The following is a 27,680-nucleotide window of genomic DNA, read 5'->3' as shown; positions in this document are numbered from 1 at the left end:
AAAATAGGCTTAACCTATCTACTGCTGGGCTTACATCAGAACACTAACAGATTAAACTATACATGAATCGCGAGACAAGCGGCAAGAGAAGAGATTTTTTGGAAAAAATACAGGTGAATGAGCAAGAAGGCAGAAAAAAAGAAAAGAATTCATGAAGAAAAAGAGAGCATGACAGGAAAGAGGAACCAAAAATCTACCTAACAGCAAACTAGAAAGCTCCTGCGGTTCCAAAAACAGGAGGGGCCTTTAATTTCATAACCGCAGTGCCCCACTGCGGGCTGTGTGTGTGTGTGAGTGCATGAGAGAGAGATAGTGTGTTTGAGAGAGAGAATGTGTGTGTGTGAGAGAGAGTGTGTATTTGAGAGAGAGAATGTGTGTGTGAGAGAGAGTGTGTATTTGAGAGAGAGAATGTGTGTGTGAGAGAGGAGTGTGTATTTGAGAGAGAGAATGTGTGTGTGTGAGAGAGAGAGTGTGTATTTGAGAGAGAGAATGTGTGTATGTGAGAGAGAATGTGTCTGTGTGTGTGTGTGCAGTTGGTTTCTCTACTATTTGTCTAAATCTGCTTGCAGTTGACGTATTGTTTGACATGTTCAGCCCAAAAGAGCTCTAATAATTTTCAGCTGACAATTTTGCACACAAACACACTCACACACACAAACTCAAATATGTCTTGTTATTTAGCTTACATGAAACATGACAGGCTTTAATAAAGAAACATGATTTGTACAATGCAATAGCGAATTATAAACAATGATTATGTACTTGATTAATATCAGAACTAGACTATTGCATTGCAGCAAGTAATAGTACCTCAACAAGAAACGTTCCAATCTGTACACAATCAGTGTTGGGGCGTAACAAAGTGGAGACAACTACGTATATATGAGTAACATTTTACAACAGGCACTTGAAATAAGTTAATTTAGAAAGTGCAGTCTGCTTTGTCTTATTTCTGGCTCATCTTTATCACAGCACTGAGATTGAGGAAGGCGACAAAGCTTATTCAAGAAAATTCGTCTCTTCCCACCTCCATTTTAATCTAGTCAACTGGCACGTATACGCAAGTATTATGCCGTTATACAGGGTGGTCCAAAAAAATGTAGACAGTTTTGCGTGCCTGTCATTTCTGCTACAGGGCTCCCACCTATTCTTTTTCACCTGGAATGTCTCACACAAGCATGAAAGTTTAGTAAGGCACAGTTTTTTCTTCTTTGCAACCTGGGCGTAGTTCAATAGTTCATCACATTCTCAATCCAAGCACCTCGTCTCTGGATTACGGCTGTGACACGGACATTGAAGTTGTTGATAACTCTGTCCAAGGTCTCGAGTGGAATCTTCCTGATTTCACGAAGAATGTTCTCCTTTAGCGCTTGTATTGTCTGTGGATTGTTGTGGTAAACCCTTTCCTTCAAGTACCCCCAGAGGAAGAAATCTGGAGGAGAAAGATCTGGGGACGAGGTGCTTGGATTGAGAATGTGATGAACTATTGAACTACGCCCAGAAATGATGTTGCAAAGAAGAAAAAACTGTGCCTTACTAAACTTTCATGCTTGTGTGAGACATTCCAGGTGAAAAAGAATAGGTGGGAGCCCTGTAGCAGAAATGACAGGCACGCAAAACTGTCTACATTTTTTTGGACCACCCTGTATATATGTACACAGATAAGGTCAGATAGGATATTGAGCAAAGAGTTGACTCCAGCGCGAGTTTGAACATGGATCATCAATCTTGTCACACCTGAAAGCAAGAAGGGGAAAGGGTAAGGTGTCAAGCACACAACTCTACCTGCATTTTCTTCACAATTCAAGGCTCCACAGCAACTTTATAAGGAAGGTGCTACTGTACACAGGAGCTTGTATCAAAGTACCTGTCGATTGAAGCATCCAACTCTTTTATCCTTACTGTAGCACTACTACTATTATTCACTACAAGGAACCTAACCATGGAATAGTGAATAATAGCTAGTACATGTAGTAAGGATAAATGAGTAGGATACTTAGCGAACGGCGCTTTGATACAAGCTCCTGTGATACTGTACATGTAGTAGGACATGAGTAACGATGTTCCAGCCCTCTTTTCAAGACTGACTGGACATTCTCAAATGTTTGATAAGAAAGATTTACTGGCATGAGCACTTATAATTATCTACAGAGCAAAAAGAAATCAATGCCATCCTTCACGGAGAAGTCCTGATCTTCAAGTCAGAAAGGACAACAGTAAAACTGTGCTTGAAATAAAATTAACAGTCTTCTTTTCCGCACAATAACATCCAATTGCCAACGATACGATATGTTGCCAATGGATCTTAATTTGACTTTAGCTGTTACAACCAGTACTTTTGTACTTATCTCTTGCAATTATCTTGTTTGTGCACTCAGGTTGTTACATTAAAAACCCTGCCTCGTTCCATGAACAACACATGACAGAAAAGAACACCTTACGTAGGTATATATGCTTAATTCCTGTCATAACGCTCATAGTTTTTAGCAGCATGTGTATGTAAAGAAGTTTTAAAAGCCGACAGCCCATGAAAGATGGTGACATAACATGCGAATACAGTTTTAGTAAATGCATTTATCAAAGCATAGCAGTGAGTTACAACAGAATATGTTAGTGCATGTGTGATGTAGCACAGAAAGCTACAGGTAGATATATATGCATGGTAAGCAGCTGATCCTGCTACTTATGTCATTTTTAGAGAAAATCAACATGGCATGCTGTTTGAAACTAATACACTGGAACCCCATTTTAAGACCCCTCCAGTTTAAGACTCCCCACCTTTTAAGACCCATTTTGGAGAATTTCTGTTGATAGCCACTACAGTAAAACCTGCATCCAGCGGACCCTTAATTCGGCGGACACCTTTGCATAACAGACACTTCAAGTGAGGACGGATGTATTTTACACTCAAAAACACCTTAAAAGAGCGGACACCTCAAAGGCGCGGACGCGGACACTCTTTTTTGGTCCCGATTTGGTTCGTTACCTGTCAACAACGGTCCGCCATCTTGGTTCTGCAAATTCTCGCTGGCGATGTGAACGCGCGAGAAGCTTATTTTGTAAGCCAACGACAGCACTTGAAAGATTGATTTTTTGTATGGTGCACGCTCATTGGTCGATGCCGTGAATTAAACTGAACTCACAAACAAAAACAAGTTAGGGTTTCTACTTTCTGTACTGTGATGCATCTTCGTCTCATCCTTCGTCGATCGCGGTCTCATCATGTCAAAACGGACATTTCTGACTTTAGAAGAAAGAGTCGATGTGATAAAGAAATTGAACGGCGAACTCTTCGAGTGGTTTTCGAGAGCTCGATCAAAGAATATTCCCGTGAATGGCCCATTGCTTCAGATAAGAAACCGATTGCACCTCTTTCTCTCTCTCGCTCGTTCTCTCTCTCGCTCGTCCTCTCTCTCTCTCGCTCAGTCGTTCTCTCTCTCTCTCTTGCTCGTTCTCGCTATCGCTCGTTCTCCGTTCTCTCTCTCTCTCTCTCTCGCTCAGTCGTTCTCTCTCTCTCTCTCTCTCTCTCTCTCTCTCTCTCTCTCTCTCTCTCTCTCTCTCTCTCTCTCGCTCGTTCTCTCTCTCGCTCGTTCTCCGTTCACCCTGAAATGCTGACAGCTGTCATGAACTTGAGTAGCATTCTGAAGATGTGCGTCTGAACCAAGTCAGACTGATTCTGGTTTTGTACATGTATACATGTTGCATGTTGAACTTGTTTTCTTTGTCACTTTCTGTATGACTACATGTAATGCACAGTTTAGAATATAACTATTTGGCTGGGTTTTTTCTTCCCAAAAAATGTCTGCGCATTCATATTCAAAAGAAAGGACACCTTTGTACAAAGGACAGTGGCAAGGTTCCCCAAGGGTGTCCTTTGCTCGCAGGTTTTACTGTATAAATGCACCCCCATTTTAAGACTCCCTCCTATTTAAGACCTGATATTCTCAAAATTGTGGAGGTCTTAAAAGGGGGGTTCCACTGTCCTACAGTTTAATTAAATGCACTCCCATTACCATTTGGCAAAAAAAATGCATTAATCTTAATCTAACAAAACTCACAGATGTTTAAAAGCATTCTGATTACTCACCAAGTCCTTATCACATTCATACAGTACATGCCGTGCCCTTTCCTTTGCAAGTATAGATCAAAGGTTGAATAGTGTACATAGCAATATAGCAGCTATGTTAGTTCTAACAAACAAACAAAATGCAACATGAAAATTGTAACCAAATAAAAAGCAACTCAACAACATAAAATATTTACAAAATGTTTATTATGTCATGATTAATTTACACTCTTTCTACATGGCACTAATTATGATCAATTGTGTTAGACAGAGAACTTCTGAGGTAGCACTTATACATGTATTAGGACTTGTAACAGCTTAAACACAATCCAACACATACTTTGTGTCGTATAAACAAATGCGAAGTTTGTTCTCAAAGAAAGGAGTCAACTTCTGGGCTCGGAAAAAAACCCCAATAACAAGCCTCTTGGCTTTGAAACAATTTTGTGTAGCTTATTCTTTAACAGAAATCTGACCTTCATCGAAACAGAAAGATCATGAAATATATCATTCTCTTCCTTAAAAAAATAAAATAAAAATAACAAATCAATGATCAGTGAACTCACAACGCACTGAGAGTAAGTAAATCATGACCAAAAACAAAACGCAAAAACAAAATTAAACACCAGTCCCAGAAAATAAGTTCTTCCACCACATACCGTAGAATCCGTCTCCTATAGACAGAATTAGTACAGTTTAGTCTCGCATGAATTTAAAACAAAACCAAAGAGACTTGACACAGGCCTGATACACCCCAACATAAATTGAAGAATAATAAAAACAAGAAAGAACAAAACAGAAACCATCAGCTCAAATGCATCACAAAGAGGTGTATCAGATACTACATAGTATTTACTCAGAACCTCTTACATTTGTGTGAAAACAAAGAAACAACAACAATGATTGCTTCTGCATCTTTCAGCAAAGCTAATCTTTTCCTTGCCATTGAGAAGTTCCACCAGAGGTGCCACAGGTAAATCGATACAATGGATACCAAAATACTGATCGAAAATTAAAATTTACCCAATGTAGACCAAAAGTGGTTGTCTTTCTCACATAAAATCTTTGCAGAAAATGTGACTGTCAGTCAGACGGACACTTCCAGTTACGAACGCAACTTTGTAATGTAACAGGTAATGGCAATGGCACAAAAAGTGTGAGCATAACTAGTATCTGTTCCATTGTCTGTGTTCATACCTATGTAGCTGCCTTCAAAGAAAGCTCTTTCCTGATGATGCCAAAGATGGGCACAACAATTTTGTACAGTCTGACCTCTCCATACGAAAGCGCGAAAAATGGTCAGAAAATATCTTCTGCTGTTAGCCTATTACTTCTGAAGTTCTGTCACCCAATGAAGATAATGGTATCTTTTGCATCAAATAAAAACAAAACAAAGATGAAAAACATAAAAACCACTTCCATAGGCACACACAAAGTTGTAAACTGAGGAGACAGACTGTTGAAATGTGCAGGAAAGTTGACCAGAGACCATTTCCATTTCCAAACACACACTTAGGGCAATTCCTCAAATGTTTTCCATACATGCTACGATGCTAATTACAACACAAGAACAAAACATTGACATTAGTGTTGAAACAACTGTACAAAACTTATGATTTACGTCACAATGACTTATGAAAACTAAACCTGAAGACAAATCTGTAATGGAATTGCTCTATGTAGATACATGTATCATATCACACACAATATCACAGGGAAGAAAGTTTACATGACAAAAGCTACATCCCGCAAAGCCATGAACAAGGAAGACATGAGCAAGTAAAATGCATGTGGACGTTCTGCCTGGTGTTGGTGTCTTTTGAGTTGTTTGTGACTGACTCTGGCAGCATCTTTTTTCCATATCTACTTGGTGCATACCGGTAGTTGGAAAAGCAAGAAAAGGAACAGAACAAGGCTCTCTTTCTGTTTTTTCCCATCCCTGATTTTCCACCAGATGAGTGATGTGCTATTGTGAAGATACCTTTCCTCCCTTATAAACAATCACCTACATTACCACAGATCTGTCCTTTTTTTCATTTTTGTGTGCATGGGATAAGAGTATAGCTTTCTGTTTTGACACATACCAACAGCTTACCTGCTCATAGTGGAGTACGTTGGAATTTTTTGGGCTCAGATAATTGGGCAGGTACTCTTCTTCTTCTGCGTTTGTGGGCTGTGACTCCTTGGTACATTCAAAGGCATTTTATGTGTATGGTCGTTTTTTCCCGCTGCCATTTCCGGGGGATGCATGCTGGGAGATTTCATCTTTCTAAAACCACCTGAACTCTGACATGGTTTACATAATCTCTTCTAAGCATACTTGGGGGATAAGGCACTCACAGGTCTCCTCATAAGTTGACCTGGGAGATCAGAAAAATCTCCACTCTTAACCAACCAGGCACACGACAACAGCCGGGATTCGAACCCCAAACTGTCCACACGGAAGGCGGACGTCCTAACCGCTACGCGCCCGTCATTGTGCAGATTGACGCTAGTTTGTCTTACATCAATTCAGCACAAACAAACAAAATTTCTATTCTGCACAAAACGCAGCCAGGTTGTTCATTTTTGGGATGTGTCCAAGCAGACGGAAGCTTTTATCCCCTGTAAAAGCCTGGGCTGGTCTGTGATGCTTTACAGGGTCTTCTCGTGAAACCAGGTATCTTGAAGGAATACTAACTGTTAGGTGTGGTTTTTTCCCCCCAATGCATGAGGCTAGTTTGAGTGAATTTTCTATCATGCATAATGTTTTAATTGGGCCCATGGCGTGTGGTCAAAAGAGATACAGAGAAGTTGCAGCTTCAAACATCATGACTTTTACAAGTGCTTTTCATGACTTCCTTATAGTGATACACCTACATACATAGCAGGATGCACATGCTGGTTAATGCAGACCCAGACACCCAAACAAAACAAAACAGAGCAGAAATAAATAATAATACAGTCAAACCTGCCATAGCGACCACCTCTTGGCAACGACCACCTGCCCATTCTGACCACCCTAAAGGATTCCAAACGAGCTTTTTTCAATAAGATTCACCTTTCCATTGCGACCACATGTGTAATTGTACACAGGTTCAACTGTACTGCGAAGGCCATGCAGTAGAGATCAGGATGAGATAAAGGAAGAGGTGGGTTTCTCAAGGTCATTCCCCTATGGGTGGTCGTTTGAGACAGGTTCGACTGTACTACAAAGGCCATGCACCAAATATCAGGACGAGATAAATAGAGGTGAGTTTCTCAAGGTCATTTCATAGCGACCACCTGACTACAAAGTCCTTTGGGTTGTCGTTTGAGACAGGTTTGACTGTACTACTAAGGCCAAGCAGTTCAGGAGAGATCAGGACGAAATAAAGGAAGAGGTGGGTTTCTCAAGGTCATGCTTTTCAAGGGTAGTGTTGTGACTGTCGGGCGGGAGGTGTTCCTCAACCTGTGATCCGATGAGTGTGGAGTGTGCGATGGACGTGAGCTCCTCCAGCTGGGCCGACTGCAGGTTGTCCAGGTTATCCAGTCGCTCGCGTAACAGCTTCAGGTCATCCTGGTGCTGCTTCTCCTGGTGTAACAGAGATGGTTTGATGTTACGCTTGTTCTGCATGTTTCTCAGCATTGTTTTTATGTGATGCTCCCCCCTTATGTCTACTTTTTATGTTATACTTGATCTTTCTCTTCTGTGCGTGTATATGTGTGTGTGCATGTGTGTGTGTGCATGTGTGCGTGTGTGTGTGTGTGTGTGTGTGTGTGTGTGTGTGTGTGTGTGTGTGTGTGTGTGTGTGTGTGTGTGTGTGTGTGTGTGTGTGTGTGCGCGTGCATGCGTGTATGTGTGCATGCATGCATGCGTGTTTGTTCTATCTGTCCATGTCTTCCTATTTCTTCATGCAGCTAGCATTGCCATCTGTACTTGTCTACCTATTTCTTCATACAGCTAGCATTGCCATCTGTACTTGTCTACCTATTTCTTCATACAGCTAGCATTGCCATCTGTACTTGTCTACCTATTTCTTCATACAGCTAGCATTGCCATCTGTACCTGTCTACCTATTTCTTCATACAGCCAGCATTGCCATCTGTACTTGTCTACCTATTTCTTCATACAGCTAGCATTGCCATCTGTACTTGTCTACCTATTTCTTCATACAGCCAGCATTGCCATCTGTACTTGTCTTCCTATTTCTTCATGAAGCTAGCATTGCCATCTGTACTTGTCTACCTATTTCTTCATACAGCTAGCATTGCCATCTGTACTTGTCTATCTATTTCTTCATACAGCTAGCATTGCCATCTGTACTTGTCTACCTATTTCTTCATACAGCCAGCATTGCCATCTGTACTTGTCTACCTATTTCTTCATACAGCTAGCATTGCCATCTGTACTTGTCTACCTATTTCTTCATACAGCTAGCCTTGCCATCTGTACTTGTCTTCCTATTTCTTCATGCAGCTAGCATTGCCATCTGTACTTGTCTACCTATTTCTTCATACAGCTAGCATTGCCATCTGTACTTGTCTACCTATTTCTTCATACAGCTAGCATTGCCATCTGTACTTGTCTTCCTATTTTTTCATACAGCTAGCATTGCCATCTGTACCTGTCTACCTATTTCTTCATACAGCTAGCATTGCCATCTGTACTTGTCTACCTATTTCTTCATACAGCTAGCATTGCCATCTGTACTTGTCTACCTATTTCTTCATACAGCTAGCATTGCCATCTGTACTTGTCTACCTATTTCTTCATACAGCTAGCATTGCCATCTGTACTTGTCTTCCTATTTCTTCATACAGCTAGCATTGCCATCTGTACTTGTCTTCCTATTTCTTCATACAGCTAGCATTGCCATCTGTACTTGTCTACCTATTTCTTCATACAGCTAGCATTGCCATCTGTACTTGTCTTCCTATTTCTTCATACAGCTAGCATTGCCATCTGTACTTGTCTACCTATTTCTTCATGCAGCTAGCATTGCCATCTGTACTTGTCTTCCTATTTCTTCATACAGCTAGCATTGCCATCTGTACTTGTCTACCTATTTCTTCATACAGCTAGCCTTGCCATCTGTCCATGTCTTCCTATTTCTTCATGCAGCTAGCATTGCCATCTGTACTTGTCTACCTATTTCTTCATACAGCTAGCATTGCCATCTGTACTTGTCTACCTATTTCTTCATACAGCTAGCATTGCCATCTGTACTTGTCTACCTATTTCTTCATACAGCTAGCATTGCCATCTGTACTTGTCTTCCTATTTCTTCATACAGCTAGCCTTGCCATCTGTACTTGTCTGCCTATTTCTTCATACAGCTAGCATTGCCATCTGTACTTGTCTACCTATTTCTTCATACAGCTAGCATTGCCATCTGTACCTGTCTACCTATTTCTTCATACAGCCAGCATTGCCATCTGTACTTGTCTACCTATTTCTTCATACAGCTAGCATTGCCATCTGTACTTGTCTACCTATTTCTTCATACAGCTAGCATTGCCATCTGTACCTGTCTACCTATTTCTTCATACAGCCAGCATTGCCATCTGTACTTGTCTACCTATTTCTTCATACAGCTAGCATTGCCATCTGTACTTGTCTACCTATTTCTTCATACAGCTAGCATTGCCATCTGTACTTGTCTACCGAAATGAAGGGAAAGCTCAACGTATCGAACACAAAGATCAAACCATCAAGCACCCAAACACACAAAACAAGTGGCTGGAAGTAGGGGAAAATAGCGCCCCGACAACAAAGGTAAAGAAGAAAGAAAAAGAAGTAGAACATTCATGCATGTACTTACCATCTCCTGTTCCAAAAGTGTCACGTTAGGTATCGTGGCATCCAGGTTGATGGAAGGATCCATCTTGGAGAATGTTCGCTCCCCAATGATCACCCCCTGGGGCAGACGGCCCAGGATGATGTTACGGAACTCCTGATGACGTCGGAACAATTCTTTCCACTGCTTCTTGAGTCGTGCGAACTGGTCTGGAGGCACAAACTGCCTGAAAACACACAGAGATGGTGTGATTGGAATTCTGGGAAAACAGCCATTAAAAGTGTAAAAAATCTGAAACAAATAAGGCAAAGCGCTGTTGAGAGATCTTGAAAAATAGATTTTTAAAAGCGTAGTCACGGTTTTTACTGATACAGTGGACCCCCCTTTTAAGACCTCCAAAAAGCTGAGATAATAAGGTCTTAAAGGCGAGGGAGCCTTAATGTGGGGGTATTGTATAGGTTAGCAACATGAAATATGAAGAACTAGACTCTCAAAAGAAGGAGCTGCAGCCTATGAACATACAAGAAGTTAGAAGTCCTGCTGACCAACAGAAATACAGAAAATGGTTTCCAACTGAGAGGTCTTTCGTTTTTGCCTTCCTCATGTATATTCATGCAAATTCAGAGACAGAGAGGGAGAGAGGGAAGGGGGGGAGAGAGAGGCAAGAGGGTAAGAGAGAGGGAAGGACAAAAGGAGAGAGAGAGAGAGAGGGAGAGAGAGAGAGAAGGGGGAAGAGAGAGGGAAGGGTGAAAGGCGAGAGAGAGAGGGAAGAGAGAGGCAGAGGGTAATTAGAGAGAGGTAATGACGAAAGGAGAGAGAGAGAGAGAGGGAGAGAGAGAGAGAGAGAGAGGGAAAGGGAGAGAGAGAGGGAGAGAGAGAGGGAGAGAGAGAAACAGAGAGAGAAACAGAGAGAGAAACAGAGACAGAGGGACAGGGAGAGAGAGAGGGAGAGAGAGGGAGAGGGTAAGAGAGAGTGAAGGAGAAAAGGAGAGTGAGAGAGAGAGAGCGGGGAGAGAAAGAGGGGGGCAGGGAGAAAATGGACACCACTCACTGTAAGGCCTGTTTCTCGATGTCCAGTTCCTTGTTGGTGGCCTTGAGTAAGATGATCTTGTCCTTCAGATGTTCCGTCACGCGGCTGTACTTCTTCTTCAACTGTCAACAAGTAAACTCATCTTGACACCTTCAAAACGATAACAATGAAGAGGAAAAATACCTACTAAAACATGACAGAAATGAGTTATGGAAAATGTACACTGACTTGGGTATGATATCATACCCTTGTTAAGTAGTATCTGATATAATTGCTTGCCTATTGTACTGAACATGTCTTGTTTTCATCTTGTATATTATATCCTTGTGTTCTGTGCATTGCATGTCAAACTGTAAACAAACTACATGAAGAAAACATTTTGAAGACAAAATCAAGACACATCAGACATGTGTTATAGAAACACTTTGTTACTGTGCAGACAATAGGCCCTCAGAGGAAGCCTACGAACAGCAGACGACGGACTAGAATAGAACATGCACATAACACAGAAGGTCTGCACAGCACACTCACAAACAGCAATACAGCACACCGTTTTGTACCTCCTTCTGCCCTGCCGAAGTCGGGGTATCCTTTTTAATCCATCGAATCTCACAACAATTAATATCCACAGCCATGTGTGTCTTCTGCCTCCGAACACACACGCTACAGAGCTCGACTCAATGTGCGCAGTTTCGTATAAAAATTATCTTCCAATTTCCCCACTGTGTTTTATAAAATAATCATATTATGAAAGCACATACATTCTTATCTTAGTTTTTATGTATTCATTGTTAGCAAACATCGGCATTATTCATGTTTTATTTTAAACGCAATCATTGTTATTTATAGATCACAGGCACTTGATGTAAAGTAGGTCACACACGTGTAAATGTTGTGCCCAGTTCCTGCTTCTGTCTCTGTTATTATTCTAGTTAGCAGGTCTAGTTGAGCACGTATTGTGTATCATGTACCCTCTACTAGTCACTGTGCATTTTAGTTAATGGACTGATGTCATCTGTATGGAGTCAACGCACGTGCGAGGATATGTATGTGTGGGAGGGGGGGGGGGGGGGCGCGGGAGATGGAAACTTGCTGTATGTTATGTAATGTATATATTGTGTGTGATACGTGGAAAATGTGATACTATTTATTTGCATGTGTGATACAGGGACAATGTGATATCTGTAGGCCTAGGCCTATACTAGTGATTACTGTGTGTGATACATGAAATGTGATATGAATGCTGTTTTTATATGTTATACTCTTACTTTCTGCCTATGTCTTAATCCCAAGCACAAGACAAATTCTTCTATGTGAAAATTGAAGCCAATAAAATTTGAGTTGAGTTGAGTTGAGTTGAGACACACCCTCCTACCCCAGTACGGCATACACAGCGTTTGTACTAGCCATGGTTCAGACCTTTGTCTCATTACAAGCAAGAATCCTGGCTCTCATGCAGAAGTCATTTTGGTATGGCAATGCATGTTTTCAGGTCAATGTTTTTCCCTGATACATTGTACATAAGTATGTACGAGGATGTATGTGAGGGTGCGGGTATGGATATGTGTGGTTTGGGTTATGTGTATATTGATGTGTACTTTTATGTGTCTAAATGTTCTGAGAGTGTGTTTTTATGTGATGTTATCTCGTACACGAGCCAAAAGAAAAATGTCTGTTTGTTGCATTCAGACAATAAAGTTTTATTGAATTGAATTGAATTGAATTGAATTGAATTGAATTGAATTGAATTGAATTGAATTGAATAGAATTGAATTGAATATATAGATAAGAAGCTTATACAGTGACCCACCTTTTTATGAACACTGGCAGCATGACTGTACTTGTCGTGCATGGCGGCCAGCTGTGATTCCAGCTCGGCCACCCTGGCCTCTGCCTGCTGGCGGTCCTCCTGCAGTGCTGCCCTCTGCTGGGCCAGGATCAGGTCGTGGTTGTTCTCCAGCCGGCCCAGCTGCTGCCTGGTCAGGTGCAGTTCTTGTCTCGCAAGCTCTGCCTCGTTGCGCACCTTGATCATCTGGTCTGTCAGGTCCTGTGTTATAATAATAATGATAATAATAATAATTGTCAGTAAGTACTGGTGTCACATGACTGATGTGAACCAGTTGATTGGCTAATGGCGATGCGCTTAAATCTGTTAGCGCACTCCAAGTTTTCCACAGAGCGTATTCTTACGCCCTTTGTCAAAGTGTGACTGTACTCTCATCCTCAGAATTAATTAATGACATGTAGCTTATATTCTCCACTTTACCAAAAAATAACCATATATTTCCTGTGGCTCAAAGCAGAAATGTTTTTTTTTCTGACAGATCGCAGGCGCCTGTGCCACAGTGAATCCCACTGATCTAAAAATAGAAGCGGCTGTGTCTCTTTAACAATGGTCTCTTCTCGTTTTGACTTGCAAAGATTCTTCTCATATGCCGTGTTAGTGGCATGTAGCTTATTAACCACATTACCAAATGATGAGTTAGTATAAAATTCCCAGCGGCAAACACAAAACAAAAGTGTTATTCCGATAACGTACCAGCTAGACTCTGTTATAGTAGACTACACTGAAATACGACTGCAATGAATGGTTTCTGAATTATTATTTCAAGGCAACAACAATCGGAATCGAAAACGTGTAGGGTTAAGAACGTTCTTACCATGTATAAAACTTATTACCAGCCTGCTTCATGCGTGCAGACGAGCAATTTTTGTTTTTAAAATGAGACTGCAGTGCAGTGGTTCGATTGCCCTAGCCGCCTAGCAGACGACATAAACCCCGCAGCAAATTAACATGTTGGGCAAATGTGAACAAACAAACGATGGGGGATATAATATGTGTAGAGTTCAGAGCATTTTTACCGTTCATATATAGTACCAGACTCCCCGATGAGTGAAGATACAACACGAGAAACATACCACATTTACTTTGAAAATGTGCTAACCGTGGCCAAGGGGCAACACTCTGCACAGTCAATCTGTCGAAGCTCGATGAAGGTTTCAAATCGCAAATAACTAAGAGCACGTACAGTCCTTTCTCCGAGTTTAAATGAGGTCTGTATGAAAGATCATCACTTTTTAGCTTAACGCTACTCTGGAATTTACCAACAGAAATTAAAACAAGAGTTTGCGTGTGACGAAAGCACGACACACTTGAGACAGCCCACACAAAAGTAGATCTGACACAAACCTGACCACACAGTTACGCCTGTGCGTTTTGAATGTTCTTTTTTCTCTGGCGGTACTGACAATATCGTTATTGAAACAATCCCAGTGCACTAAGGGATTTATAGAGCAAATCTCGAAAATAGTTATTGAACTCAGCGCTATCTGCTTCGTTCAATAATGAATTTTCTCAATTTGCTCTATAAATCCCTTTGTGCACTGGGATGTCTCAATAACTTAAATAATAACAACAGTAAAAATCTAAACAACAAAATGACTGTGGGAGAGATGAACAAAGTTGAAATCTGTACTCACCAACACAAGGACAGCACACACACAAAAACTAAGTCAAATTTTCACGGAGGCTTCTTCAGGACCACAAACAAACAAATACAAAGAAAAACAACAACAAAAACAAAATAGTAATTAAGTAGATGTGCAACGCCAAGGCACTGCATACCCCAGCGAAAGACAAACCTCTCTCTCTCTCTCTCTCTCTCAAACACACACACACATACACACACACACACACACCCACACACGCACACACACACAAACACACACTCACACACACACACACCCACCCCAAGTCACACACGCACACATACGCACACTTACTCACACGCACTCACTCACTCTCTCACAAAAACTTCATACACACAAAACACACACCCATACGCACATTTGGACAGACAGACATACACACCTTTACAAACAAACACACATACACGCACACACATACACGTATGCACACACACACACACTCACACACACGAGTACAGACTCATGCACGTGTGCGCGCACACACACACACACACCCCACACACACTCACACACACACGAGTACAGACTCATGCACGCGTGCACACACACACAAATACACACACACACACACACACACACACACACACACGAGTACAGACTCATGCACGCGTGCGCACACACACACACACACACACACACACACACAAATACACACACACACACACCACACACACACTCACACACACAGGAGTACAGACTCATGCACGCGTGCGCACACACAAATACACACACACACACACACACACACACACACACCACACACACACTCACACACACACGAGTACAGACTCATGCACGCGTGCGCACACACAAATACACACCACACACACACTCACACACACACGAGTACAGACTCATGCACGCGTGCGCACACACACACAAATACACACACACACACACACACACACACACACACACACACAAACAGTAACACTAACACATGTGCACAAAATGAACACAAACACACACACCGCGCGAGAGAGAAAGACTACAGGGAGGCATGACGTCATGATGCATTAATTGACGTCAAAGACTTTCGACCGTGACGTATTCTTCTTACGCGAGCTTTATCCATAGACTTGGAAACTACGGAATTTCTACCCGTCCAAAGCGGCCTTGGGTGGCGTTTGCTCAAAAAATGGGGGCGCCAATTTTACCCACCGTATTTTTGTTAGTATGGTCCCAATTTTTGGTGAACTTCCATCTCCAACTGTGGCCCATTTTCGGGCACAAAGAATCCTTCTTTATCATGTATTATTCGGTATGCACATTTCTCAAATCGATTACAGTATAGCGTTCACGGGATACCTCCAGCTTCGCTGGGATAATAATAATAATATAGTTTTTGTAAAGCGCAAGTCGCGTAAATGGCTCCAAGCACTTGGGGTGAAGGAGAGATAGCAATGGACAACAGAGGTAAAAAGAACGTGTGTGCGTGAAAGGTTGAACTCAGTGTGTGTCTTGTGTGAACTGAATGACGCTTGGTGATAGCAGTGCATGTTTAAAAATATTCAGCAGAAAGTCAAATCGTCGTCCACCTTGCATTTTGGCATAACTCGATTCTTGACAATTTTGATGATTTTGTGCTTAGGCTAAGTAAATCATTCTCAATGAGAAACATTCTCTGTAACACGATTGCCAATACATGATTTAACATTCTTTTATCTTTGTATCCATACCAGGTACAATTATAAACACTATTTCATAATAACAATACTCAGTTTTGGCCTTCTGCTGAAAAGCTGTGTAAAATGAGTTACGCCAAAGTTCCATGACGACGTCAAAATCCGGTCCATCACACACCTGTTCCTGAGAGATGGCAGAGCTGAGGTCGGCCTCCAGCTGTTGGACCTTGGACTTGAGCTCAGAGTTGTCCGAGCGCTCTCGCTCCAGAGTGTCTTGCAGGGATTCATAGCTCTGCAGCCTGGCTCTGAAAAAACACAAAAATAATACTGCTAGTAATCCAAACCATCTCTTTTAGTCATCTTTTTTCTGTAACTGTTTCTTCTCAGCAGCAGTGGCAAACACAATAAAACTGTAGTTTGTCCCTTCCCATGAAGCTAAGACAAGCACTTCAATACTTAACTTGTAAACAGTTTTACTCATCCAAATCACTGAGCCTTACTTTTAATGGTGAAGACAAAAAAAGAGTTAATTTTTGTATATGCATAGAGGACAGCAATGTTGACTTACATGTACTGTGCATTTGTTCAAACTTCAAACACTGAAAACATTAACTCATACTTTCACACGTAAACAAAATGAAACTGACACACATGAAACGTAGAGCTATAAATAGTTCATGCTCAACAAGGCTGGCAGACAACTCTGTCTGTGCAGAGCAGCTGCTGTGAAAGGATGACAACTGCGTCACCCTGTTCCAAACACACAAAGATGGTTCAGAATAAAAAGAGGATGTACACTACTCCAAAGAATGCTGCCCACCTGAGAGTGATGGCCTCTCTCTCCGCCTGTTCCTTCTCAGCGCGGGCTTGCTGGACTTTCTCCTCGTGTTTCTCCTGCTCCGCGTGGCGCCGAGCGTCGTCATCTATTTTCCGCCTCTCCGTTTCCTGGAGCCGGGTCTCGAGTTCAAACCTGCACAGGATGGAAAACTTCATTAAACATATTAAACAAAGAAACTCCCCCGAAATCGGCGTATGCTGCCTGAATGGCGGGGTAAAAACGGTCATACACGTAAAAATCCACTCGTGCTAAAAACATGAGTGAACGTGGGAGTCTAAGCCCATGAACAAAGAAGAAGAAGAAACAAAGAAACAAAGAAACAAACAAATATCCAAAATCAGATAGACTGCTAACGTTCCAAAATTCAGAATCAAAACACAAGAATTGTTGGTTATTGGAATGTTTAATTATTGACAAAACAAAACGTTAAATTTACATTTTCAAAAAGAAAGAAACAAACAAAGAGAAGCAAGGCACTGGAAACAAAAGGCCTCAACAAAAGAAATGATTAGAAGAGACAGGGATTTAAAGTCACTCTGATCACTCTGATCAAATCAATTCTTAAGCACCTGGCAGCAACATTACTTAGATTAACTTTTGAGCGCAAAAGTCCATTCCATGTACTGACGTTAGAATCCTGACAGAATCTTGACAGAAAAGAGAGACAAAGAAACCCACTGATGTCAGCTATGCAGTCTTAAAACCAGTAAGGGCAAACCTTCAAAAGCTGCACAGGCAATAGATGACTTCCGAAAATAACTATGTCGGGTTTGTTTGGGGTGTGAAAGAATAAATGCCCTTGCTTTTACGAGGACAAACATTGGAGGGGCCAATCACTAGCGAAGAGTGTCTGAAACAAGTGGACGGGAGCATGTTCTTCTTGTCGTTCGCTGTTAGATCGTCAGTCCGGAAAAAGCAAGGGTATTCACTCTTTCACAATTCATACAAACCCGAAGGAGTTATTTCCAAACATAGACTCATAGTCTTTTCTACAACCATTTTGAAACCAGTGCCTACTTAGCTTTTCACTGTTCAGAATAAAAAACCCAAGAAAGGTATGTTATTGGAACGTTTAATAATGACAAAACAAAACGTTAAAAAAAAGCCATCCGTCGATAGGCCAGAGGGTAGAAATATGGAGAAAAGTTGCTCTAAATGCATTTTAAACACATTGGGAGGCAGTTTCTTCTTTTTTTCCCCTCACTTTTCGTTTTCAGCTTTAGCGATCTTGCCGAACTCCTCCTCCCTGGCGGCGGTGACTCTCTGCGTGGCTTCTCTCTCTTTGTCCTCCAGTGCCGTCTGCAGCTGTTTCACCTTGTGCTCCGCTATCTCCACTTGTGTGCGCAGATCTGTCGTATCATACAGTAACACGAGTATAGATTATAACCATGCCATTTCATGCCGTAGCCTGGCATTTCTCCCCCCTCCAGTGTCGTGTGCAGCTGTTTCACCTTGTGCTCCGCGATCTCCACTTGCGTGCGCAGATCTGTCATACCATACAGTAACACAAGCAAGATTATAACCATGACATGTCATGCCATCGCCTGGCGTTTCTACCTCCTCTGGGGCATTCAACAAAACAGCTGAAAAGAGATCACTGTGTTTTGCGTTGTCACCAATCCCTTGAAAGTTACTATCATTCTCTGTTTTCTACAACCTCTTCAATAGGCTGGCTAAGTAAGCTTTGCTTCTCTCTCCTCATTGCGCCATTATTTTTTTTACTTATTTCATGCGTCATATGTTCATGGCATCTTTGTCCACTCTCTTTACTTTGGCTAGCCAAGTCTAGGTCTACATCAAAGTCAGTCCAGGCCAGTCCAGAGTCTCTCTCTTTCCTGCCCCCCCCCCCCCCCCCTCTCTCTCTCTCCTCCTATTACAGCTTATGTGTATGGTTATAGATGCAGGCCTACGAGTCCTATCAGAAGCAACATTATCACCAGTAACAATAATTTACTCCAGAAATACTTACCCTCCACCATGTTGGCGAGTTTATCTCTGTCCTTCTCCAGCTCCCCTCTGCTGCGAGTCATCTCCAGTTTCAGGTCACTGAGCTGTACCATGGCGCGGTGATTGGATTCCTCGTTCTGACCCTTGGAAATTGCAAGCTCACGTTCCAGTTCATGTATTCGACCCCTCAGTTTGCTATGGTCTGCTCCATGGGTGCTTATTTCACGCTGGAACAACTCTGATTGCCGCTTCAGTGACTCCCGTTCAACCTGCGATCAAAACAAGTTGCGCGAAGTGAAATTAATACATTTAGTCATTTGTCAAACTCACAGAGTCATACGATACCCCGTGACTGAGACTGAAAGCGCTGACACACGTGAAAAACGTTATTAAATGTAAAAAAGATAAAAACTGATCAGACACAGAATCAAAAAGAAAAGAGAGAGAGAGAGGGGGTGGGGGGATTACACTAAAGACAACAGATAAGTGGATACATAATAACATGTACTTTTTTGGTCCAAACAAGCAAATGCAAAGGCTTGGACACAACAAATTTTCCCCTGTGTCCTTTCATTGTATTTCTTTTGAAAATAGCCTGTCCTTTATCAAAAGGCATGTCTTTTTCAATCTTCCCACAAAACCAGTAAAGTTAGCAGAAGAAAGAACATCAGCTTACTGATGTTTTTTACCCTTTCACTTTTGTACAGCTTATTACAACCTTCATTCAACCAATACTGGTAATAGCCTCAAGCATGGAAACACCACAGACATAAGCAATTAAGAGTCAACAGTCTCAAAGATAACAAGATAAGACAGTATTCCAAAAACAAATAAACTGTCAACGTTCCAAAATTCAACGGTCTCCCTTGTGTCTACTGAGGAAGTTTCTGGGCAATTTGTCTCTTAAGTTTATTTTCTGTGTTATTAGTGTTTGTCCTTGCCTCATAAAAGACCTCTGGGTCAAAGATCAGTGAATGTAACGTTTTGTATTATCATAAATTAAACGTTCCAATAACATTTCAAAGGACAGTAATTCAAAAACAGAAAACAATAACAGAAAAAGACCCTTCCTGACCTCTAAAGACCGTAGGGTGGACTGAAGCTCGTTGATCTGTTTTTCGTGTGTGCGATGAATGCTGTCAGCCTCCAGGCCTTGCTTCTCTTTCTCCGATCTCAGCTCCTCCAGCTCCGCCAGAAGTCCTTTGATGCGAACATGCAGCGTTGCGTTGTCGCGCTGCAGGACTCGAACCCTACCCGCATCGTTGCTGCTCTCCGCTGTCACCTTGCTCAGCACGACGTCACGCTCCCTGCGAAGGTTTGTCACCTGGTGGGGAAAATGATCAAACAATCAGTAGGCGGAACCATTGCAATGGATTCACTTCCCCGAAAGCAGCGTATGGTTGCCTAAATGGCGGAGTAAAAACGGTCATACGCGCAAAAGCCGTGGGAGTTTCAGCCCATGAACGAAAAAGAAGGATTTAATTTCTGTAGGGGTTTTCACTATGGGTTCTTCTACTTCATTCATAGGCTGAAACTCCCACGTTCACTCATGTTTTTTAACGAGTGGGTTTTTAAGGTGTATGACTGTTTTTTGACCATTTTGTGACAACTATTTGCTGCGGCAGGACAAGGCTTTTATCCCTGATGATTACTGTTACAGTCTTAATACTCTCAACGCTTTACACTGTGACAGGCCACACAATGTTATATACTTATACTGAAGTACATGTACGGCCAACTAATTGGTCAAAACATCTTAAAACAGAAAAAAGTACAACTTTTTTGTTGTTGAGTAAAACATCAGAATTTTAATTAAAAATCCGTAGCACCGTATTCTGCATATAAAAATCGGAGAAATTACGGAGAAACCGTAGATTTGCACAGGTCTGCCTTCCTCAAAATCATTGTGCACATTTCAGACCCTTTGTCTGTTCATACTCAACACAAGATCACTTGTTATTTCATCTGTTCATTTTTCACCAGTTTTGACTTCATAATTGAACCTCATTGCTGAGAATGGGTGTTATACAGTACATACTCCTCAACTCCCTCTTACCTCAAGATCGTTGTGCAATTTGAGGTCCTGCATCTGTCGAGCGTGCTCGGCTTTGTAGTGTTCATCTTCAACACAAATACACTTGACATCTCGTCCTTACAGATATCTTAATCTGAATATATACCATACATACTCCTTCACTCCCTCTTACCTCAAGATCGTTGTGCAACTTGAGGTCCTGCATCTGTCGAGCGTGCTCGGCTTTGTCGTGTTCATACTCGGCCTTGAGGAAGGAGAGCTCGTAGCGCAGTTTGCTGACGTTGGCCCACGCCTCTTTGGCTTCCTCTTCCTGCTTGAAGTATTTCTCCCGGTACACGCTCTCCACCTCACTGTGAACCTGACTGCGAATCACCTCCACTTTCTGTGGTGTTAAAGCCTGCACACAAAAGAAGGAGAATGGTTACTATGGTTACTGTACAGTTGAAGACCCCTTTTAAGACCTCAACCCCTCTCAAGGCTTTCATTTTTAAAATAAGAACAAGGGACTGCAGGTGATAAGAACTATATAACAAGATAACAATAAAAATGTTCACCACCACATACATGGACAATTAAACATCAGATGTTTCTGGTGAGTACATTTTAATTGTTACATGTATCTTGTTCTTTCAGTTTTCAAGATTTTCTGTTAATGATGCCTGCAAATTTACTTCAGTAGTAAGATTCCCTCATTTTTAAGACCAGATTTTCTTGGATTTGTGGAGGTAATAACCAGGGGGGGGGGGGGGGGGGGAGGTTGGTTACTGATACAGTATTTGTAATGTCAGAGATCAAAACCCTGTTGAAGTCTGGGTGGTCCCTTCAAAATGTTTTTTTGTTCTCTGAATTCAGCATTGTTTTTGCTAACAGTGTTTAAATAAAGTTTCAGTTATCAAGTTCCAGCAAAGCACAGCAATTGCTCATCACATTGCTGCTACATGTACTATGTGTACTGATTTCTACAACAGGCTTATTCTTATGAAAGAAAAGGACCCCCCAAAAAACAACAAACACTGGATAAAAAAAGCACAATGGGACAAAACTGTAACACAGAAGCAAACATTTCCAGAAGAATGCAAAGAACCAATCATCCACTGATATATCACACACATGTATCACAGTGCATTTTGAAACATACACAGAAGCAGCCAAACAGTTCAAACCTTTGCATGAAGTTCTTGAAGTTGTGCCTGGCGCTCAGCTAACTCTCTGCGACATGTCTCATACATAGAGCGATACTTTTCCTGAACAACTTTGCTCTCCTCGATCGTCACTTTGATCTCTTCCTGCAATGCCAGGTATTCCTCTTGTAACCTGCAAAACGTAAGCATCATCTTTAGTTATTATGTCATTAGATATCAAAAAGAATTATTCAATTTCAATATATGTGTGTTTTTCAGACCTGTTTACCCTAAACCCGAGGCAAGAGTACTTTCCCAAAAAGTTGAGTGTATTTTTCAAAAAGTTGGTGTACTTTGCAAGCAAAGCCATATGGGCTCGGGAAAATGTACGCGTGGGTGCAAACGTGTTTGTGTAAGAATAGCATGTCACTTGTGAACACCTTCAGAATTTAACTCCTTCCAATACAACAGGAATAAAACAATTTTATTTACCTGTCAGTTTATAGCATTATCATAATAACCAGTGTCTTCCAAACAGATTGATAATGAAAAGATGAAGTTCGTGAAATAACATCTGCGGTTGACAGTGGCAAGTTCATTTTTACTATCATCTCAGAAAACATTGCGGACTACAGCCTTTTCTTCTGGCAGGATTTGCTTTGCGGGAATGAACTTCATAATTCCTTGGCAGCAACCTTGTCCAGGTAAGTTTTGGAACTGCAGTGTCGTTCGATGTCATATTTCCCAGCATGGGCAACGGAGAAATCTGATTTACAATACTTGCAGTGTGCATGACTTTTTTCCATAGTAGACTCCACAATTCCTGGCTCTTTCTTATATTTCTCCAAGAAAATCTACTGCTACTGCTGTTTAGACTTGGTACAGTCATCCAAAACTGGCACATTGTTCCGCTTCATTTTGCCACGATTGTCCAGACGATCGCACGTGCTAACAACTGAACAAGGTTTCCACAGCTGAAGACTCGCTGTCATGGTTATCTCCCTTCGACCGAAACCGGTATCAGTTGTACCATTCCGTAATCAGCACACCAACAACGGAAAACGTATTCTAGACTTTTTCTTATGCGTATTTTGTGCGTGTGTCGCGTATTTGCGTACTGATAATAATTTGGCGTACAAAATACGCCCAAATCGTACTGGTAAACAGGTCTGGTTTTTGCTCATCTGTAGCTCTACCCAACTGTATACTATGAGGAAATAATTTTTAGGAAAGTTAGAATTCACCATAAAGAAAATACTGCCTGTAAATAAACTGTGTTAAAAAAACAAAACACACACACACACACTAAACAGCAATGACGTCCCAAAAAAGTGGAATATATAGACAAAACATATCAAAACAAAAAGGTCCCTTATCTTTTCATTGGTTCAAAAAATTAAATCACAATTTTAAACACACATCAGCTTCGAAATTCACCTAAGAATGAGATACAGAAAAAACCCAATTGCGAAACCATGCAAAACAATTTTTGACCTTCTACACATTAAACCCACAGCAGTTAACATAAAAAGGCTCCGACTTTGTCCAAACCAAAATTTAATTAATCTGACTTTCGTATTAAATTAAATGATCATAGTCTTAGATTGTAACCAGAAAACAGCAGTTTAGTGGAACCACCCTTTTAAGACCCCCCCCCACCCCACCCCACCCCAATTTAAGACTTTTTCCCTTTTAAGACCCTGTTTTCTGACAGGGATTGCGTTTACGCACGATTTTTGCGTATTTGACGCATTTTAAAAGTCGCTGACGCGTTTTTTTCGCCGCGCCGCGTAAGCCATACGCAAAAAATATTGTAACTTTTTCTTGTCTTCACGCAGCGCTTTTGCTCTGACTTAATAATCCCCCGATCCTGAAACTGACTAGGGCTCGAGAAGTGACGACACACATGAAATCTGCGCGTCAAAACTAAAGTCCGTTTCTTTTTGCATCGAAGTATCGCAAACGAACGTAACGAGGGTATTACCAGATAATGTCTTGTTGGATAATGAAACAGACATTACCTGCTCTCCCATCTCGCGCTTCCAAAAGGCGGAAAGTGTATCTAGTCGTATTAGAGCGGGAAACAAACTCATCATGGCGTCTAAAAGTATTTTTGCTCTGGGATTTTCAACAACGAAGCGTGCGGCTGACAGGAAAACTCGCCGTATTCAGGTAAGGAGTGTCTTTAACTCTTTCGTGCGTGTTTTGTTTGTGTCTGTACGTGTTTTGTAGTACGCAAAAATATTGGTCCGTGACGCGTTTTCTTCGTTTCGTTGCGTATGACTTACGCGTTTTTTAAAAAGCTAGCGCGATCCCTGTTCTGAGACTTTCTGTTCATAACCTGAGTAAATTTACCCCCATTTTAAGAGTCCTCCCTCAGTTTTAAGACCCGATTTTCTCAGATTTTTGGAGGTCTTAAAAGGGGGGTTCCACTGTACCTGGAATGCTCAATTTTCAGCTGCTGATAGTTCGTCTTGTGCTGCTCGCTGCGCATGCGCTCATCGGTCAGAAGCTTCTGTAGCTCCGTCTCCTGTACCAAGCGCGGCATGGACGACCCCAGGGGCAGGGAGGAGGCCATGGCTGGTATGCCCCCCGCTCCCCCCATCATTCCCACGCTCACCATTCTGCCTGATGGCTGTAACAAGAAGAAGCAGAAGAATTTATTTCACAATATAGCATTTATAATTATAACAGCCATTCATATTTGTCCAGGTGTGGATAACATTCATACACCCATACACTCCTTGAAAATACGATACAATAATAAAATCAAAACTTGACTAAATAGTAAATCAGTAAATGTAAAAAAAAAAAAAAAGGCCAATATATACGCTTACAGTTACACTGACAGCAACAATTTAGTCCAAGTCATCACTGAAGTACAGGTAACTAAAATGTTTTTGTCATTGTGTCAGAATCAAAATACAAGAAGGGTTACTTTTTTTTTCTTTTTTTTTTCTTTCTTTTTGGGCGGTGAGCATATCCTTCTTCATTGGTCTTATTTTGTTTTCTTTTGCATTACAGGTTACATTTCCATTAAATTACTTTTTAATTCAACAACAATGTAACCAAGAAGGGTTACTTAACAATAGACCGAAACTGAAACATTGACTAATACAAGTACATTGACCTAGCGGTTTTTATTGTGGGTGGACAAACAAATAATAGGACAGTACTGTACTAATGAGAGAATGAACAGTACATGGACCAGTACATATATATATTTACATGATCGATTATGCAAGTTGCAACTTAAACAGATGTGTACAACTTCGTGACGTCTATCGGAGTTGTTCATGTTATCATGGTCAGACACGTACATCCCTAAATTTCCACCATCCGACTTTCATCACATTTCAAACACACACTAAGCCGAAAAGTTAAACAATAATCAAGCATGATAAGCATGGTGAAGAATACAAAAAAATTCTCAATGATCACTTTCAGTTTCACTGAAGTGTACCCAAAACAAAAATATTACCAGAAACTGAAGATGTGAGTATGTCATTGTCACTACTATTGAAAGCATGAAGTGCATTCCTTCTTCATCCCAGAACCATATCGACCCTACCTTGGTTATGTTCAATCACGCATTCCTTCTATTTTCAAAACAATCGTGGTTTGAGAGTTGATCACTGGCACTCCTGTTTCAAGCTACGTTACACTTACACCTGTGTAATGTGTTTTCCCACTAAGAATTTCAACATGTCTGGGCTTATCTCTGTAGCATATCAAGTTACGAATACTGCACTATAATGCAAGCAGAATCACATACTTCGAACACAAATCCGTTAAGTTGAACAAAATCCAAGAATGTGCGGTCTTACCTTCCCTGAGTTTGCTGAATATTCCTCGTAAACCTTACATCTTTGTTTGTTGTCACTTGCGTTCAAAACTGTCACGGACGCTTTTAGGATAACTCTGTTAGATCATTGGGAATTATTCTAGAGTTATCCCCCTTCACGTTTCAGTATGAGGGGCGTGACTGACCGGCTGAGTGAAACGAGTGCGTGGTGTGTGTGTGTCAGTGCGTGTGTGTCTGTCTGTGTGTCTGTCTGTCTACTCTGTCTGTCTGTGTTCAAGTTGTGTGTATGTGTGTGTCACGTCTTAGTTTTATATCATTGATGGGCACACTGAAGACAGGCACATCAACAAAACTTTCTTTCACTATTTTACACACTTCCATCACACAGAATAAACACACACTGAGACAGACAGAAAGACTGAGAACAGCAAAACCTATTTTCCCCTCTCTTAAATCGTTGTATGGTTCACACACACACTGACTGACACACACACACACTGACACTGACACACACACCCGGTGACACGCTGGCACCACTGATCGAGTCATACTCAGTCACCGTCTCATTTAAATAATCATTGAAATGGAAAAACATGAAAAAAGCCTTTTCAATACATCATGTACACCCTGGCACGGGTCTAGCATCATCATTCTCACTCTCAGAGCACAACTCTCTGGGTTTCTTAATCTCGCACTGGCCGGTCATATGTCTAGCAGTCGTCAGTCTTGGAACGCCGGACACCTACACCATCTACCACTCTCACTCCGCCCTCCCATCATTCTCACTCTTGCAACTTCACCATGACACTAGCATTATAAGTCTGGCACTACCATTCTCACTGTAGGACTCTTTCTGTGTAACCGGTCTGGCTGCAGTTCTGACCGTGGCAGTCTAGCGTCACTGACCACTGTCATTTTGGCACTTCCACCGTGCTCGTTCTGGCACCACAGTTCTCACTCTGGCCGCTCGGCCAACATTCTCATTCTTGCATCTGCATTCTAACTCTGGCACCACCACTCTCACTGTGGCACCTCCACTCTCGTACTGGCACCGGTCTGGCACTACCATTCTCACTCTAGCACTCCGTTTCTCTGGCACCGCAATTCTCATTCTGACTCACACTCACACACACACACACGCGCGTGCGCGCACGCGTGCACACAAACATAATCTCGCTCTCTCTCTCTCTCTCGCCGCCGTAATAAATATCCCAGGCGTTGTTCATCATCATGTATGGCCATTCATTTCCAGTCAACCCTGCCCGGTCATTACCGTGACCAGTGGATATAAAGCCAAGGCTTAATATCACAGAGATCGCGACTGATGAAGAAGACTTGTTGCCTCAAGGAAATGGCTTCATCCCGGCTTTAAATCATTCCCGCACTGCCGCCGCGAAGTACGATTCAGTGAATACTGAGGAAAGGCAGCCGTTAAGAAGCGTTCACTCTTTGCTTTTGCCAAGACAAACGACTTCAGAGGACAGTAGACAGAAAGGACAAGAACAGAAAGAGATAAGAGATATACAGACAGAAAGTAGAACTGAGAAGAGAAGAGAAGAGAAGAGAACAACAAAGAACAGAACAGAACAGTACAAAACTGAGAAGAGACGATCAGTAAAACGAAGGCAACAAAAAAGAACAGAACAGAACAAAACAGTACAAAACAGAAGAGACGATAAAAGAAGGCAAGAGGAGAAAAAAAGAACAGAACAAAACAGTACAAAACAGAAGAGACGATAAAAGAAGGCAACAAGAGAGAAGAGAACAGAACAAAACAGAAGAGAACAGACAGAAAGGTCAATAAAAGGAGAGAAGATAAGAGAAGCGAACAAAAGAGACGAGACGAGAACAGAAGAGATACGAACAACATAACAACAATACATGCAGAACATAGCAGCTGCTAAGTGCCTCTTTTACTGAGGTAATTATCAACAGAGTGATATAATGACAGGCGGGTGGCTTCAG

General features: G+C 41.6%; 1 protein-coding gene across 3 annotated transcripts; it reads right to left on the bottom strand.

Moving 5' to 3' along the window:
• Nucleotides 1–670: 670 nt before the first annotated feature.
• LOC138964829 (centrosomal protein of 83 kDa-like) lies at nt 671–25,838 on the bottom strand. 3 transcript variants are annotated; one of them, XM_070336875.1, is made up of 14 exons: nt 25,738–25,838; nt 24,349–24,545; nt 21,953–22,103; nt 20,962–21,186; nt 19,830–20,078; nt 18,777–19,023; nt 18,012–18,156; nt 16,790–16,939; nt 16,148–16,274; nt 12,666–12,902; nt 10,877–10,977; nt 9,850–10,051; nt 7,497–7,619; nt 671–1,737 (listed from the first exon to the last, which is right to left on the bottom strand). In XM_070336875.1, the coding sequence occupies exons 2-14, from the start codon at nt 24,531–24,533 to the stop codon at nt 1,732–1,734; spliced, it is 2,148 nt and encodes a 715-aa protein (XP_070192976.1). In that variant the 5' UTR covers nt 24,534–24,545; nt 25,738–25,838; the 3' UTR covers nt 671–1,731. The 3 variants fall into 3 exon arrangements, with proteins under 3 accessions (XP_070192976.1, XP_070192975.1, XP_070192977.1); XM_070336874.1 differs by lacking the exon at nt 671–1,737 and adding an exon at nt 4,255–6,248; XM_070336876.1 differs by lacking the exons at nt 671–1,737; nt 20,962–21,186; nt 21,953–22,103; nt 24,349–24,545; nt 25,738–25,838 and adding exons at nt 4,255–6,248; nt 20,811–20,869.
• Between the last annotated feature and the right edge of the window lie 1,842 nt (nt 25,839–27,680).

The sequence above is a fragment of the Littorina saxatilis genome, linkage group LG4 (assembly GCF_037325665.1).
Source record: "Littorina saxatilis isolate snail1 linkage group LG4, US_GU_Lsax_2.0, whole genome shotgun sequence".
Classification (NCBI taxonomy): Eukaryota; Metazoa; Mollusca; class Gastropoda; order Littorinimorpha; family Littorinidae; genus Littorina; species Littorina saxatilis.
This window is presented reverse-complemented; position numbering and strand designations above follow the sequence as displayed.

Bases quoted from the DNA above. Each gene is read 5' to 3' on its own strand.
- LOC138964829 (XM_070336874.1), bottom strand. From the start codon at position 24,533: ATGGTGAGCGTGGGAATGATGGGGGGAGCGGGGGGCATACCAGCCATG. The intron at 20,079-20,961 runs GTAAGAGGGAGT...TTTCCCCACCAG, and splicing joins AGTTGCACAACGATCTTGAG to GTGACAAACCTTCGCAGGGA. The intron at 10,052-10,876 runs GTGAGTGGTGTC...GTGTGTTTTCAG, and splicing joins ATCGAGAAACAGGCCTTACA to GCAGTTTGTGCCTCCAGACC.